This window comes from Neofelis nebulosa, chromosome 9 (assembly GCF_028018385.1).
Source record: "Neofelis nebulosa isolate mNeoNeb1 chromosome 9, mNeoNeb1.pri, whole genome shotgun sequence".
In the NCBI taxonomy this organism is placed as follows: domain Eukaryota; kingdom Metazoa; phylum Chordata; class Mammalia; order Carnivora; family Felidae; genus Neofelis; species Neofelis nebulosa.
The window spans coordinates 77,070,193-77,088,334 of record NC_080790.1 but is presented as its reverse complement, the minus strand read 5'-3'; the positions used below and the strand labels follow the sequence as shown (position 1 = coordinate 77,088,334).

At 39.3% G+C, this 18,142-nt stretch overlaps 1 protein-coding gene across 1 annotated transcript in view; it reads right to left on the bottom strand.

The window, feature by feature from the left end:
- The window catches only part of LRPPRC (leucine rich pentatricopeptide repeat containing), a 110,061-nt gene extending 92,261 nt beyond the window's left edge, over positions 1 to 17,800 (bottom strand). Inside the window, exons 1-3 of the mRNA XM_058684262.1 lie at positions 17,599 to 17,800; positions 2,646 to 2,842; positions 1,198 to 1,320 (exon numbers count right to left, since the gene is read on the bottom strand). Coding sequence (XP_058540245.1) covers positions 1,198 to 1,320; positions 2,646 to 2,842; positions 17,599 to 17,747 — 469 coding nt within the window. The 5' untranslated portion in view covers positions 17,748 to 17,800. The remainder of the gene's footprint in view (positions 1 to 1,197; positions 1,321 to 2,645; positions 2,843 to 17,598) is intronic.
- Positions 17,801 to 18,142: the final 342 nt, after the last annotated feature.

Below are 18,142 nucleotides of genomic sequence, written 5' to 3'. Positions count from 1 at the left end.
TAAGAAAAGTTATAGATTCATGAACATTTAATATTTCCTACTACTTTACTGTAAGTTGATTTTCTGGGATTTTACAGGTAAACAAGTATATCATCTAAAGAACTGTAATTTCTCATATTGTTTCACAACTTATTTCACTGCATGATATTAGTTGTTGGCTTTAAATTTAACATGTTAAAGAAGTATCCTTCTATTCTTTGTTAAGGTTTTTAAAAATCAAGAATGAACATTGGATTTTATCTAATGGTCTTTTAAACTATGTTATTTTCTGAATAGATACTATGTTCACGGTTCAAAATTTTCAAAGCATAAAAAGGTACAGAGTAAAATTGTATCTGGTATTTATTATCCTTCAAGAATTATTTTAATGTTATATGCATATACAGATATAAATATTTTTCTTCAAAATAGTAGTATACTATATACACCATTCTGCACCTTAATTTTTCCTTCTATTTTGGAGACACCCCACGTTAGTATAGAAGAACTCCTCCTTTTTTAACAGTTGCACAGTATTCCATTTCACGGACACCCCATAATTTATCTGATCCCCAGTGAGAGACATTAGAGTTGGTTCCAATTCCTAACTATTACAAACAAGCCACAATAAAGGATATCCCTTTGCACATTTGAATATATCTGTGATCTAAATTTTTTTTTTAATTTTTTAATGTTTATTTATTTTGGAGAATGGAGGAGAGGAAGGGGAGGGTCAGAGAGAGGGATACACAGAATTCGAAGCAGACTCCAAACTCTGAGCTGTCAGCACAGAGTCTGATGCGGGGCTCGAACTCATGAACCACAAGATCATGATTTGAGCTGAAGTCAGATGCTTAACCTGCTGAGCCACCCAGGTGCCCCTGTTATCTAAATTCTAACAAATGGAACTGCTTGGTCAAATGGTATGTGCGTTCCCAACTTTGACAATACAACTGCCTTTTTATCCTGTCCTTTTTCTTTTTAACTTACCATAAAAGTAATAATTGTTATGAAAATTACTTTATTTTTTCATTTGAGTATAGTTGACAATTATTTTATTCTCAATGCCTCTAGATGTCGCTATAACTCACCAGATAAATACTACCAAGTAGCTCTTCCATAAAATTGAATTATAGCATTTATGTAAATAAATTCTTATTTACCAAAAGAAAAAATATCTACACTTTTTACATATACACATATTTTAAACAATCATACCCAATTTCTGAAGTTTGTCCCATATCCTATGAGCAAATTCGGTTCTCTCTGATAACTGTAGTTCAGGCAAGAGAGAACCACAGCTGCGCAGGAGAAGCAAGGCTTGATTACCACCTGGGCTCCCTGTGAAAAAAGGTAATGGATATCATTTAACACAACAGCAATATCATACAGGTAAATATAAAACTTAAACTGAAATCCGTAAATAGTCAAAACTCTCCTGCCTCACTGAGATGTTAAGAGTACCCACAAACTAGAAAAACCCTACTCAAATCCACAAGTAACATTTACAATGTTACTAAAAATTATGTTTTTAAAATTAGTCTGCTTTTAAAAAGCTAAGGTTATGAATCCATGTAATCTGCAAGGCTCTATACCATATAAAAATACACAGAACTTAATTTATAAGCACTACTTACTACAATTCAAAGGCTAAGCTTCTCAGTATCTTATGAAAATAGTACAGAGCAGTACAATTAAAACCCATGAATACCAAGTTTACAATCAATTACAAAATAATATAAACTTCCTTCTCCCTTTATCCATGGCCTTTATCTACATGTCTCTGAAAGATGACTTTAAAACCAAACAAAAACAAAAAACAAACCACTCACTGTATGATTCCACTTAAATAAAATATCCAAAATAAGAAATCTGCAAGGCCAAAAAGTACACTAGTAGTCGTCTAAGGCTGGAAGGGATGAGGGGTTGGGGGACAATGGCTACGGGTTTGGAGATTTCTTTTTGAGGTGATAAAAATATTCTAAAATTAACTATGGTAATAGTCGTTCAACTCTGAGTAAATCAAAAAGAGAAAATGATACAATAGCTTTTAAATACACACAATTATAACTGACACTTCTTTGATATCCATCATCATTAGATTCCATAGCTTCTTAATGTGAATGAAATCCACAGATGGGCTTTAGGAAGCTGGTGAATATTCTGTAACTACATGCAAAATTATGTGCATGTTTGCATGCTCGGCTTGTGGGGGGGTGGGAGGTGGTAAAAGGGCCTACAACCTTCCACCAGATTATCAAAGTAAGTGATTCAAATGGATTATAATAGCTAAGTGAAAATGAAAGGGAAATAATGATTATTGGTCCTTCTGGGAATCTATCATATGTAAGCATCTTAGGGACAGTTGACACCATACAAGGCAAGATAAGAAACAGCTTCCAAACGATTTACCACTGAGTGACTTTTTTTTGTAAAAAAGTGGAAAGCAAGAAGACAATTTTTATTTGCTGATTTTGGAAAAAATATCTAATACAAAAATGTTTCATGCAAAACTTTGCCCTGATGAGTTGGAAAGATCAAAAGATCACAATCATAACATAAAATCATGATCAATAGAAATAATAAACAAAATTAAAAGTATCAAATAACATGTTTTGCAGTGATCTTGCCCTGAAACAAGAAAATATACAAAAAATTTGAAATACCTGAGTGACAGGTGTTATCAAAGACTTTTTGTAGAAGAGTCTTTGGGATGCGGCCAGTTCTTCGGACAGAATTATCCAGTCTCATTAGAGCCCAGTCAAATTGACTGGCATTCTTTCTATGAGAGGAGGGCTCCTCTTGAAGATAATTCTTTTTCTCAACAGCAATGGCATATAGCCTGGCTTGGCTCAGCAGCCCTCTATAAAATGAAACACAATTGGTAACTAACTAAACTCACTTATTATCCATATAAATTCTTTTATTGAGCAAAATTTATACAAAGTTTATTGGTTACCAAATACCTAAATTCTGGTACAAAACCAGAAATGCTCAGAGAAGTGTAAGATGGTAGGAAAGAAAAGTTCTGCCTTTTACTCTAAATAAAGTCACAAGCACACACAAATTGTATGCAAAGTAAATCTCCTGAATAACTGTGTCTTGATAACTTTCCACATGGAATCATTTCAAAGTAAGACAATAATATGATGTGGTTTAAGCGTGTGTGTGTGTGTGTGTGTGTGTGTGTGTGTGTTTTATTTTCCTTAAGTAAAAACAGCTTAATGAAGGAAAATGAAGCAGTTTATGCTACAAAGTTCTTCTCACCTTTACAGAGATCTAAAATGTACTTAAAATTCTGATAACTGCTTTCAAATGTTTTCTAGGTGTAATCTCATTATGAATTTAAATTTAAAAGAAGACCAATAACCAAGTTTAAATTATGCAATTTTTTAAAGAATCATTCAGGACCAAAGAATTTTCAATCTCTCTAAATAAATTTGAAACATTTTATAGTGACTGTTTCGGCTCTCAATTCATAGCTGCTTTCCATCTGTCAAAATACTAATTATATAGTACCTTTCTAGTTATTTTAACAACTTCAATCATTGAAAATAAAACTAGATTTCTGGTATTAAACATCATTAATTTTCAGGGGCTCCTGGGTGACTCAGTCGGTTAAGTGTCCGACTGCGGCTCAGGTCATGATCTCACGGTTTGTGGGTTCGAGCCCTGCCTTTGGCTCTGTGCTGACAGCTCAGAGTCTCTCTGCCCCTCCCCCGCTTGTGCTCTGTCTCTCAAAAAATAAATAAACATCATTAATTTTCAAAAATTAAAAAAAAGTTTATAAATTAGATAAGGTCAGATTAATACATGTAGGTTTATAAAGAACAAAAAACCTTTTTTTAAAAATTTTTTTTTAACGTTTATTTATTTTTGAGACAGAGAGAGACAGAGCATAAATGGGGGGAGGGTCAGAGAGAGGGAGACACAGAATTTGAAACAGGCTCCAGGCTCTGAGCTGTCAGCACAGAGCCCGACGCGGGGCTCGAACTCACGGACCGTGAGATCATGACCCGAGCCGAAGTCGGCCACTCAACCGACTGAGCCACCCAGGTGCCCCAACAAAAAACCTTTAAAGCATTCAATATTTTAATAATAGGAGAACTAACACATAAGCCAAATGCTCTAAAACATGAAATCAGAGGTATTCCATACTGCAGAAATATAGGCTATACCTAATTTACAAATAACAGACTTAAAAATAATCCTTATGTGTGGGAAATACCCTATCATGAAACTTTGAATTGAATTTAAACTTTCTCTGCATTCAAACACCACTTTTTAACACAAAATTTCTAATGCACAAAGATTTACATTTATTCCAAAATATCTTAGAGTTTCCAATAGCAGCTAGTTAAGTATAACTAATATATACAAAGTACATATTAACAGAGTGTGATATAAAAAAATACTTATTAATCCAGGGACACCTTCATGATAATCCCATTTTTCTTGCATGTGCACATTTTTACCCCAATTACCAATAAACATTTACATAGTAGTAAGTGTAAAAATAAAGCTGTTAGTTTCCTACCCTATGTTCTCTACCTGGAAAACCAGTCACAAATTGAATGATTAAGTTTATGATACTACATTAAAGAAATCTACGCCAAAAGTTTCACCACAAGGTTATGTAAAATACAGAGGCAGTAACAGATACTAGACTAGAAATTCTATTACTGTGATCTGGGACAAATCACAAGCACTCTGGCCATCAATGATTCTACCTATGTAAACAAATTGGAAAACAGTGGAAAAAATCAGGATACTAATTAAATAAGACAATGTTTTCTTACCTTTACAAACCTAATGATCAGCACACTGTAGATGGCTAATTGATTAATTTGTAAATGGCTCATTTGTTAAATGAGCTGAATTAATTAAATGCTAATTACCTATGAACCATAGAAGATACGCTCCTACTTATTTATTCATTATTTTCAAAGGTTTTCTCTGGCCATTTGCCTATCTACTGGATCAGTTGTTACTAAACTATGCCCTTGTTAGGCAAACACAAAACAGCATTATTTTAAATCACCCAGAACATGTCAAGTTCAGGTGAATATGCAATAAATAATACTGTTCAAAACAACCAAAGGTAATTAATACGGGAATTTCAAAATTGTAGTGAAGTACATTTGCCAAGATTTTCTTATACAACCCAAATCTTATAAACTGTGAAAAAGCACAAAAATAAACCTTTGCTAAAATGCAGTTTAAGACATAAGATCAAACAAACACAAAATTCAGAGAGAAGATAAAGTACACTATTCTGACCATTTTAAAGCTAATTTTTCCACAAATAAATCTTTAATGCAGCCAACTCTCCTTCACACAAGTATACTCAATTTCATTTTATTTTATTTTTTTAAGTTTATTTTGAGAGAGAGAGAGAGAGCGTGCGCACACACGTACAAGCAGGGAAGGAACAGAGAGAAAAAACGGAATTCCAAGCAGGCTCCGCACCATCAGTGCAGAGCCTGACGTGGGGCTTGAACTCATGAACCCTGAGATCATGACCTGAGCTGACATCAAGAATTGGACGCTTAACTGCACCACCCGGGTGCCCCAGTATATTCACTCAACTTTCGTTAGATAAGCTGAACTATGGACCCACCATAGAATGAACTGGGGTGAGGGAAGGGTTACACATTTAACCAAAAGATTCTTCACTCTTCAAAAGGAAGTCTCCAGTGCTTCCCTACATGGTAGTGCTTTCTACATTTATTTATTTAAAAAAATTTTTTTTAATGTTTTTATTTATTTTTGAGACAGAGCATGAACAGGGGAGGGGCAGAGAGAGAGGGAGACACAAAATCGGAAGCAGGCTCCAGGCTCTGAGCTGTTAGCACAGAGCCCGATGCGGGGCTCGAACTCATGGACTGTGAGATCATGACCTGAGCTGAAGTTGGACGCTTAGTGACTGAGCCACCCAGGCGCCCCATATTTATTTTTTTTTTAATGTTTATTTATTTCTGAGACAGAGAGAGACAGAGCATGAGTGGGGGAGAGGCAGAGAGAGAGGGAGACGCAGAGTCCGAAGCAGACTCCAGGCTCCAAGCTGTCAGCACAGAGCCTGATGCGGGGCTCAAACTCACAGACCGCGAGATCATGACCTGAGCCGAAGTCGGACCCTCAACCCACTGAGCCACCCAGGCGCCCCTACATTTATTATTTGGCCCAAAATTCATTTCTAAATTCCTCAGTAACAAGAATTTCGTGCCTGGAACAACAGGTATGTTGTGATAGAAAGTAAAGAAAAGAACAAGTCCAGGGTGAAGGAGAGTCTATGTAGTTAGGCACCTACCCATCAAGCTTGCACAAGCTAGAACGCACTGCCTCCAATCTGATGACCAAAACTGATGTAACTACATAAGTGAAAATTATTTCATCATCTCATCAACAAGTCATAAATGGCTCTTTTGAATTTTTGAGTTAAACATCTTAGGTTCCCTCCAGAGACTCTGGCACTCACCACTAACATTCAGATTACCCACGCATTTCCTCTGGCAAAATGTGGCATTGTTTTTCTCATTTTTTTTTTAACTGGTGGTGGTTTTTATTTCAACTCTTTAGTACAAAAAAATAATGACTTTATAGTTGAGTGTCCATATTTCAAAAAGGTACAAGGACCTATTATTATAAGCAGGCTTCCGTGAGATTCCCCTCTTAAGCCTGTACTTTTTTCCAATACTTTACTTTTTTCTAATATTTTACTTTTTCAAGGCTTTTTCAAGGTTTACAGAAAAAGCGTGCAGAGTACAGAGTTCCTGTATATCCTCTTCCCCTTCACCCAGTTTCCCCTATTTACATCTTGCATTAGTGTGGTACATGTGTTACAAACAATGAACCAATCATGATACATTAACTAAAGCCTATAGTTTACAATAGGGTTCACTCCGTGAAAAACCTATGGGTTCTGACAAATCTATGATAAGCACTACAGTACCACACATAAGAGTTTCACTGCCCTGAAAATGCCCTATGCTCCACCTATTCATCCCTTCCCCCCCTCCTCCTGAACCACTGTTAACTACCTTTGTCCTTCTCTATAGTTTAGCCTTTTCCAAAATGTCTTACAGTTGGAATCACACAGTACGGAGCCTTTTTCAGACTGGCTTCTTTCACCTACCAAAATACATTTAAGGTTCTTCCACGTCTTTTTGTGGCTTGATTAACACATTTCTTTTTAGTGTTGAATAATACTCCATTTTACAAATTTACCATAATTTGTTTTTCTGTTCACCTAATGAAGAACAGACATACTGGCTGATTCCAACCTGGGCAAATATGAATAAAGCATCAATAAACATTTGTGTGCAGACTTTAATGTGGATGTAAATTTTCGATTCACTTAGGTAAATATCTAGGAGTGTGACTGCTGGATTATAGGGTAAGCTTATGTTTATTCAGCTTTGCAAGAAACTGACAAACTGCCTTCCAAAATGGCTGTACCACTTTGCATTCCCACCAGCAATAAATATGAGAGCTCCCTATTGCCCCACTCCTCACCAACATTTGATCCCGAAGATGTTTTGGATTTTAGTCATTTTAAAAAGTATGGTATCTAATTGTGGTTTGAATCTGCAATTCCCTAATGACATATGATGGTGAACATCTTTTCATATGCTTACTTGCCTCCTATATGTCTTCCTTTGTGAACTTTCCAAATCTTCTGTTCATTCCCAATTGGGTTATTACGTTTTTCTTTTTCTTTTTTAATTTTCTTATTGTTGAGTTTTAAGAGATCTTTGTATGTTTTGGGTAGTCTTGGTGTTTATTTTTTCAAATAAACTTTTTATTGAAGTGTTACTCATTCTTTTTAAACTTCAAACGTACACCAAACAAACACACATTCTCAAAACATCATCTTCCCTGTTACTGTCATCATTTTGCTATTATAAGTCAATCCAGCTTCTAGCACTTTGGAGCTACTAGAGTTTAAAAAAAAAGATATAGATATGCAATAGAATAGATATAACCAGTAGTTAATGTATATTATGCATTTAATGATGCATGCTAAATAACAAAAAATTATTACTATAATCCTCATTTTACAGATAAAACTGAAGCAACTTGCCCAGAGTCACAGTAAAAGCTAGTTAATGACAGGATAACAGGTCCAGGATTTGTACTTGGGTAGTCATCTTCTGAAAGGAGTTCAACATGGCAGAAAGGCATCAAGAAAATGAATGCGGCTGCAAAGGGGGTTCACAATGGAAAGTGGTAGCAGTGGGGATCTCAAACTTATCTCATGTTCTTACCAATCCCCTATTTTAATTATTCCACTCGAGTTTTCTTTAGCCTGTTGATACGGTTGACTACATGGATTGATTTTCAAATGTTGAGCCACCATCGCACACAGTTATAATTCTTTTTATACATCTTATATTACTGATTCCACTTAAGTTTTAACATGTTAAAAATTCAAAAAGATAATGCCTTTTTTTTTTGGTAGGCTCCATGCCCCATGTGTGGCTTGAACTCATGACCCTGAGATCAAGAGTCACATGCTCTACTGACTGAGCCAACCACACGCCCCAACAGAGAAAGTTTTTAAATATTTATTTATTTATTTAGAAAGAGAGAGAATGAGCACACATGCGGGGAGAGGCAGAGAGAGGGTAAGAGAGAATCCCAAGCAGGCTCCACACTCAGTGTGGAACTCAGTATGGAGCCTGACTTGGGGCTGGTTGCCACAGCCACCATATCATGACCTGAGTCAATATCAAGAGTCACTTAACCCACTAAGCCACCCAGGCACCCCCCAGAGAAATGTTTTTTAAAAATACTAGTTGTTCACTTCACAATTCAGATTGGTACCCCAAACCATAAGCTGTATCGTGACTTCAATAAACCCTATCTTTGAGGGTCAAGGAGTATAATTTCTATAGTAGTCCACACAAGAAAAAAATACACAATGCCTCCTTTTAAAAGTGGTTGGTACTCCTTTCAAATTTCTCTACTGCTACTGACTATACCACCACTACATAGGTTCCACAACCCTGGAATCGTGACCGGAGCTGAAATCAAGAGTCGGCTCCACCGACTGAGGCACCCAGATGCCCCCAGAATACATGGGTTTTTTGCAACAAACTCCTTACTTTCTTAGGCTTCAGCTTTTATTAATACAACTGCCAGATCAACCATCCCCCAAACCATCTTCATGTCATTCCCTCTTTAATATCCTTTAATTGTTCTTTACTTTTACACAACAAACCTAAGTTCTTTGATTTATTAATTCAAAAAATATTTACTGAGCACCTTCTATGTCCAAGGCACCGTGCTAGGATCAGCCCTTCTACTTATCTAGTAAGTAAATCTGATAATCAATTAAACTTCAAAAAAATTTAAAAACTGCTGTTAAGCTCTAGAAGGAAATAAGAGACTTCAATGAAAGAGTAAGAGCAGGGTTCTATTATGAATAAAATGTTCAAGAAAAATGGGGATGCCTGGCTGGCTCAGTTGGAAGAGCATGTGACTCTTGATCCCGAGGCCATGAGTTTGAGCCCACACAGGATGTAGAGATTACTAAAAAATAAAATCTTTTAAAAAATGCTCAAGGTAAATGTAACTTTAATTTTTTAGCTGAGGATGAAAATAAGCAGCCATAGACAAGAGGGGATAAGTATTTCAAGCAAACTGGAACAGTCAGCAGGCCAAGCAAGTGAGCAACAGATGGGATGAGGTTAGAGAGGAAGACTGCTAGATCATGAAGGATTATGAAGATAAAGAGTCTGGATTTTATTCTTGGTACAGATTTTATGCCAGGTACAGAACTGTATCAGAAACGTATTGAAGGTTTATAAGCAGGGGTTATGGCTTATTTCTGTTTTGAAAAGATTAGTCTAACTGCTGGGTGAAGAATAAATTAGAGGGCACCAAGAATTAAGACAGAGAGGGCCACCGGAGTAACCCAGTCAGTTAAGCATCTGTCTTCGGCTCAGGTCATGATCTCAGTTTGTGGGTTCGAGCCCCACGTCGGGCTCTGTGCTGACAGCTCAGAGCCTGGAGCCTGCTTTGGATTGTGTCTCCCTCTCTTTCTGCCTCTCCCCCACTCACACTCTGTGTCCTTCTTGCCCAAAAATAACATTAAAAAAATTTTTTTTGAAATAAAAAGTATTAAGACAGAGATACCATTTAGGAAACCACTGCAGTAGTCGAGGTAAAAGGCCAAGGGAAGCTACACCACAGTGGGTGATGGAGATGGAAAAGAAATACCTGGTACCAAGGCCCCCAGCTGATTTTTTTTTCTTTTAATGTTTCTTCATTTCTGAGAGAGAGAGAGAGAGAGAGCGCACAAGCGGGGGAGAAGCAGAGACAGAGAGAGGGAGACACAGAATCCGAAGCAGGCTCCAGGCTCTGAGCTGTCAGCATAGAGCCCGGGGTGGGGCCTGAACTCATGAACCATGAGATCGTGACCTGAGCCGAAGCTGGATGCTTAACAGACTGAACCACCCAGGCATCCCAGCCCCCAGCTGATTTAACTGCAAATTCCAAGCAACAAGTCTCACCAATACAATTTGTTAATTCTCACTTCCTTATAAATAACCAAGAGAATTTCATGTAAAAGTGCCTTAGAGAGGCTTCCTTAATCCTCCGTATACATCCTACCCTATTGTGTATCATTTTCACGAACACTGGATAAGGACCATCTTAGAGACAAAAACAGAAGGCTCCACGGCATGGTGGAAACACAGGAGCTCTGAGCTTAAGAGCATGAGTCTGAGTCCTACAGTCCAGCCTGAATTCAGGCACTGCCATTTATAAGATGTGTGACTTGGCCAAGTTACTCCAACTTTCTCTCAGCCTGTAAATTCTGGGAGTATTTACCTCACAAGGACATCACAAAAGATTAATGGAGATAATACAGTGTTTCCCAAAATATCACCCTTCTGCTAGGGAGGATGATTTTAGATATAGCATTTAGGCAAAAAATTTCCATTTCAGTACTTTTATCTATTTTAATTAATATTTAAAAATAACTATCACATCAAGCTCTTTATTTTACTAACATTTTTGCTTAAGATGAAATTAAGTTATAAAAAGATCACTTTAAACCTAAAACCAATGTAAAGAAAAATATTAAATATAATTAATGGTTGCAGTTATACTCAGATTTCACAAAAAAATCTGAAGGCAGTACACAAATGCCCGAAGCTTGAGCAACACTGAGACAGTGTACATAAAAGACCCGGCAGAGTAAGCATAATAAATATTAACTTCGCATTTCCTAGAGCATTTTCTTCTTTTAAAAATGTATTAGCGGAGGTGCCTGGGTGGCTCAGTCAGTTACGCATCCGACTTCGGCTCAGGTCATGATCTCGTGGTTTGTGGGTTTGAGCCCCACATCGGGCTCTGTGCTGACAGCTCAGAGCCTAGAGCCCGCTTCAGATTCTGTGTCTCCCTCTCTCTCTGCCCCTCCCCTGCTCGCTCACTCTCTCTCTCTCAAAAATAAACATTAAAAAAAAAAAAAAAAGTTTTGTAAAGGTACTTCAATGAACTTTCTCACTCAACTATTTTGCAAAACCTCAATTCTCCAAAAAGTCTTGCCCAGTTAAGCTGTATCCCACAGTTCTATGCTTTATGGTCACAAAATTTTAGACTAAAAAAGCCACTTGAACTCTTCTACACTTAAACGTCTCCTGGCTTGGGCCACCTGGGTGGCTCAGTTGGTTAAGTGTCCGAGTTTGGCTCAGGTCATGATCTCATGGTTTGTGGGTTCAAGCCCTTCATCGGGCTCTGTGCTGACAGCTCAGAACCTACTTCGGATTTTCAGTCTCCCCCTCTCTCTGCCTCTCCTTCACCTGCACACTTGTGTGCTTGCTCTCTCTCTCTCTCTCTCTCTCAAAAATAAATAAATATTAAAAGAAAAAAGAAGTCTCCCGGCTGGAAACACCAATTCCTTTTTACCTATCCAGACATCCTCTCCACCTTAGGCTCTCCCGGTCCAAAGGCATGTCTCCTTTGTCTCAGCTATGACAGGAAGGGAGGAATAGTCAATTACCCCAGTTGGGACCTATGATGTAATATGGAACAGGATACTCTCTAGAATCTATGAAGGGAGAATCTGGATGGACAAGATTACTCTAAAGATCCCTTGCAGAGTTTACATTCTAAGATCATATCATATGCTTACTCAGGATAGTCTTTAATTCCTAAATTTATGATGTATCATATCACCTTTTTAAAATGGTATACCCACAGGTAATCCATATTACTTACGTATATAAGTAACCTAAACACCTAAAGCACAACACATTCAAAACACTTCAAAACTGGGCATCACAGTGTCTGTAGTAAATCCCAACTGGAGATTTCAGATAAATTACTTTGTTCTTCTAAGCTTCTTTCCTAATTTGTAATATGAACCCACAAGAGATGAAATGCATGTGTGATGTATTCATACAAAGCTTGAAAACAGTAAAGATCTAATCTGAAGGTACTACTATTTATCCTCATCTCCAAATCTATTATGCGTAATTCTGCCAAAGTGCTGACCAACTTCCTGTTCTCAATCTCTCAAGAAGAAAAGGAAGTGTTTGTTTTTTGGTCTGCAGTTCTGCACCACCTAGCTGAGGTCCTATTAGCCCAAATCTGTGTTATCAATGTTGTTCCTACTGGTCTATCCATCCCTAGCCTCTATCTCTCCTATAGTCTGTGTTAACTTTGTCAAGACTTATACCTCTCAAAGTTCTCCAATGGCTTTCAACCATCAAATGACCAACTTCTTTTTTTTTTTTTTTTAACATTTACTCATTTTTGAGAGTGAGAGAGACAGAGCATGAGTGGGGGAGGGGCGGAGAGAGAGGGAGACACAGAATCTGAAGCAGGCTCCAGGCTCTGAGCTATCAGCACAGGCCCCGACGCGGGGCTTGAACTCACGGAGTGCGAGATCGTGATCTGAGCTGAAGTTGGAAGCTTAACCAATTGAGCCACCCAGGCACCCCTCAAATGACCAACTTCTAATCAACCTTAATAGCTACAATAAATCAACCAGCCTTCACGGTATCAACCCCACATAGCCACATAGGATAAAAGTATGGCCTCGAACAAGTCTCCTCCTCTTCTCTTCCCCTGGAACGCTTTGGCTGCTCATTACCAAATGTCCTCTTAAACTCAAATAAGCCCCTAACATAAACAAATGTGACTGTTCTTCTATCTGAAATACTACAGTATTATATTTTTTAATGTTTATTTTTGAGAGTACACAAGCGGGTGAGGAGCAGAGACAGAGGGAGAGAGAGAATTCCAAGCAGGCTCTGCACTATTGGCGCAATAGCCCCAAACGGGGCTCAAACTCATGAACCATAAGATCGTGACCTGAGCTGAAATCAAGAGTTGGATGCTTAACTGACTGAGCCACCCAGATGCCCCAGTATTATATTCCTCTTTTATGAACAGCATATATGAGTTTTACATGTGCCTATCGTAGCCCTCTGTAATGGATAAATTTATATACACAGAGGTTGAATCATAATGCCAAAAGGACCCAGACTCTTAATATTTGTTAAGATTCTTGTCTTATTAAAAAATAAACAAGGGAAAGTTTTCTTTCCTTCCAACTTGAGAAGTCACATCATTCTGTCACAGGGCAATATGTGCTCTTCACCTTTAAGCCAATCATCAATCTAGATCCACTTCCAAACTTTGATTCAAAGCTTATCTTTCCTCTGAAGCACAGAGGCCTAAAAAAGTCTCACAAGAAAATATAAGCAGTTTCTGATCCAGAAGTGTGAGAAAAAGAGAGTCTGTGGGAAAGCAACAGTGTTTGCCCCTCAAATTCCCCAAAAAGATAAGCTAAGAGCTGGTTTTTAAGAAAACAATTGTCTAAAAAAATGAAAAAAAAGTGCTGAAATGGGAAATGAAAAGCAAGACTAAAGAATATAAAAGTATATACTTTTTGGCGCTTGAATTTTGAAAACAAATTAATAAATTCTAATAATTTTACTCAATGATACTCATCTGTCCTTCCCAGGACATTCTAGGAAATCAAGACTGGGGTGAACGTGTGGAGGTTTGCCACACTATATGCATGGATTAAATATCCCCTCAAACTTCTCTGCATGTCATGATATTCCTTCCTCCATGTCTAAGATTTTCACTGATTTACCCAACAAATATCTGACACCCATACTACTATGTGCCATGAAGTCAGCCACTAGAGGAGGCAAAAAGAATAAAACAAAGTCCCTGCCTTGAAGGAACTTACAGCCAGGTCTGGAGTGCTGGTGGGCACACATGCAATCGTGCTAACAGGTGCTTAGTGATTCAGGATCTGAGAGAAAGCACAAAAGAGTGGTCAAATGGGAAAAGCAGTCAAGATTTAACAGACTAAAGGAATGGAACACCTGAGTAGAGAGAAGGGGAGACACGTTCCAAGACTGAACACCACATTCAAAATCAAAGAGATGTGCAACATGGCCCCTCCAGAGACTTGCTGGTCAATAGATTGACAACAGTACCTTTATAATCTGGGGGCCTGTCAGAAATGCAGAATCTCAGGCCCCTGCCTAGACCTGCAAAATCAGAATCTACATTTTAGCAAGATTCCCACAAGGAATTCTTATGCTTGTGAAAAAGCCCTGCTGCAGAGGACTCATTAGTATGGTATGGCTAGACTACAGGATGTCATGGAAAGGAACTCACAAAAAGTGAGGCCTCAGAAGCATCTCCAGATCATGAAGCACCTTATCCTGGAACTAATGGAAGCCATCACATTGTCTAATTTTAAGTACGAAAATGACATGATCACAGTTATCAAGGAGACTAGGGAATAATGTGAGGGTTGGAGGAAGAGGAGATTTATTCCAGATGAAAAAATCTAACGGAACTTAATCATTTGTATAATCAATACATAGGGGGTGAGCCGGGTAAGGGAGATGTCAATGAAATAAGAATGAAAAATCTCTAGGAAGCAGATAGAAATGGCAACATTCACTAAAACAGGGAATACGCAAGGAACAGATTTGAGAGGAAAGATGAGTCCAACTTGAGATTTGATGGGTTTGAGGCACAAGTAGTTTAACCACTGGAGGTGTCTATATCCAGGAAGAGAAAAAAACACCATGATCAGATAGGTAGGTAGGGGCTGATAAACCCAACACATCAGCATTTAAGAGATGAAGTGAAGAAAAAGGAAGCAACAAAGCAGGTGAGAAAAATCCTAAAGAGAAGAGAATCACGAAAGACTCACGCAAAGCAAAGGGTCTCATGGAGGGCAAAATGGGACACAGGGTAATATGCCAGAGCTCAAGGCCTTAAAAGTGGGTCTGGTAATTAAGAAGTCCCTGGGGAAAAAAATAAATGAAATAAACTTTCATCTACACATACATAAATTATGTATACATACATACATACAAACATCCATACACAAAGGACATATATATCTCAATGGCTCTCTCTGGGTGATAGAATTAAGGATACCTTTTTTTTAAGATCTTATTTTTAAGTAATCTCTATACCCAATGTGGAGCTCAAACTCACACCAAGAGATCAAGAGCTGCACACTCCACCGACTGAGCCAAGCGCCCAACAGTGACTTTTAATTTATAACTATTCCCTCTCTATTTTGCAATTGCTCCTCAAGGCACATGAGTTTTATAATTTAAAAATATACAAGAAAAAAGTAATAAGACAATGATAGCTTTTACCAGTAGTGTGACTGCAATGGGTGAAAGAGTGAACACAAAGAGAGGAAATAAAGGAGACAGGAATACGAACAGGGAAGGAAAACTGGTAAGCATCTACAGTTAAGTCCAGAGTTCTAGGAAAGGTTTTGTTTCCCAGGCGGGAAAGATGTGGGCATGCTTACATGAGACTGTATAAAAGGATTGTTAAGAGTGCAAGAGAAAGAGGGAATACTTCTTTATTGCTTGCTATAAGCTCAGCACACAGTGGGGAGCAAGACAAAGTCCTGCTCTTATGCAATTCACTTTCTCTACTAAGGAAACAAACAAGTCAGACACACCACCTAAAACAAAAATAGGATAGTTTTTTAGAGTGAATGTTGAGGTAAGCCTTCTCTGAAGAAACAGTGTTTAAGTTGAATCCTGAATGACAAGAAATCAGCTTTGCAAAGAAGGGAGAAAAGCCTTGTTACCTTTACTTTACAGACCATGAAATTGAGACTCAAAGAGGTTAGGTAAGATTACGTAGCAAGTAAATAGAATCCAGGTCTGATGAACATTGAGACCAATACTCTTTCTACAGATTGTGTTCTATTGTTTTCCACAAATGCAACAGTGAAGATGAAAGATAATATCGACCCTCCTCTGGCCTCACAGGAATAGTTAAAGATTAAAAAAATTAAGAGTAATTGGCACAACTTTCTTGGAAAGTCTTGGAAAGCAAAGAAATGCAGTTCTGTGGAAGCAGAGGCATGGCTCCTGAAGGTTAGCTGTTGCAGGCCTAATGAGAACAACCCACGCAGGCCGTAAGTTACAAGTAGGCTACACTCCAAAGATCTGTAACTGGCTCCTTAAGAAGTCATAAAATGTTTCCTCCATATAATTTTATGCAGAGAGTAAGTTTCCAGGCTGCTTCACAAAGATCCATGTAATCATAGTTATTACTAGTGTAATAACTAATAAAGCACTAAGTACCAGGTCCTATGTTAAGTGCTTTTTATAGATAATCTCACGCAGTACTACCAATGTTATTACCACTCCGTCTAACTAAGGAAACTGAGGTCTAGAAATATTGAGTAACTTGTCCAACAGCAAATCCTTAGCACTTAGTCCTGTTGTCTCCCAAAGTACTTTTTATCTATAAACAGTCTTTCAAAATCATTTTTTCTCCTATTTTAAAAGCTCAGTGCCCATCTCCCCTTCTTAGGTGGGTCAGAATACTACTTGTAACACTTTCCCATCAAAGTTCCTAATCCCCCCTACTTCCAAGTCTATGTCTGACCTATCTCCTGATAAACCTCAATCCATCAGAGCATCCATTCACACACTGACACCCACTGGGAATTTAACTTCCCTTCCACGTGTTCACTTATTCATCCATTGACACTTTTACAGAGCCCTACTGTGACAATTCCCAACTCATACCACACTCTTGTAAATAGCTAGGGGAAAACCCCACTCCAGAAAATGCATGCAAAAGCCCAAGCTGGTAATAATTAAACGTCCCTCTCTAAATGATCCCTAGCTCACGCAAGTTCCCAACCTATTCCTCCCGTCCCCCCACAATAAACCTCTCGAAATACACGTCCTAGCTGATTACTGATCACCGATAATGTTCCCACGTGGGACAGCACACAAGCCGGGTCAATCCCAAGGAGAAGAGTAACACCCGATCCCAGCAGCCGCGTTCAAAGCCCACCCCTCAGCCCCCAGCTTCATAGGCCGCTGGTAGCCGGAGGGCAGGACGACCCAGTCCTAGGCGAGAGCAGAATCCATGCCGGAAGCAAACCATGCACACGGCCATGACCTTCCAAAGTCGACCGACCCTGTCAGCAGTAAACCCCCTGTGGGGAAGGGGGTCTAAGACCCCAGGACGCTCGGCCCCTAGAGCGACGGAGAGGGACAGGCGGACCTGGCCCCCACCAGCGTCACGATCCCGGGGGACGCCCGCGCTGCAGGCGGACGGGGGCAGAGCATGGACACTCACCCGGCGACCGGCCCGGCGCGGGCCGCGGGCAGAAAAGGGGCGGCGTGCAGCCGGCTCGCGCCACCTGCCAGGAGGCGCAGGGATAGCGGGAGGCGCGGGTCCGCCCCGACACGGAGGAGCCAGCGGGCGGATCTCAGCAGGGCTGCCATGGCTCGGCCGTCCCCAAGGCAGAATGCACGCTCGGCGAGAGGGAATGGGGGAGCACGTGATCGCGGGGTCGCCCGGCGCGGAAGAGACCAAAGGCTGGGCGCGCCAGACGTAGGGGGAGCCACGCGTTGTTTTCACATGGAAGGTGGACAAACCTATTTCTCTGAGGACAAATGAGCCCCATGCGATGTGCTATTAATAATGAGACTTGACTGATTATTTGAGAGAGGTTCTGTTTTCGTTTTCCTCGCCTTCCTCCCAGCATGCTCAGTGCGTCCACCCCTGCGCTTTTCAGTTGGTAGAGTCAGAAGAGGTCAACTCCTCCCAGGTTAGCGCAGGGGCTTGCGGGGGGCCAACTAGCAAGGACACCCGGAAACTCTAGAGAAGAGCCGACAGT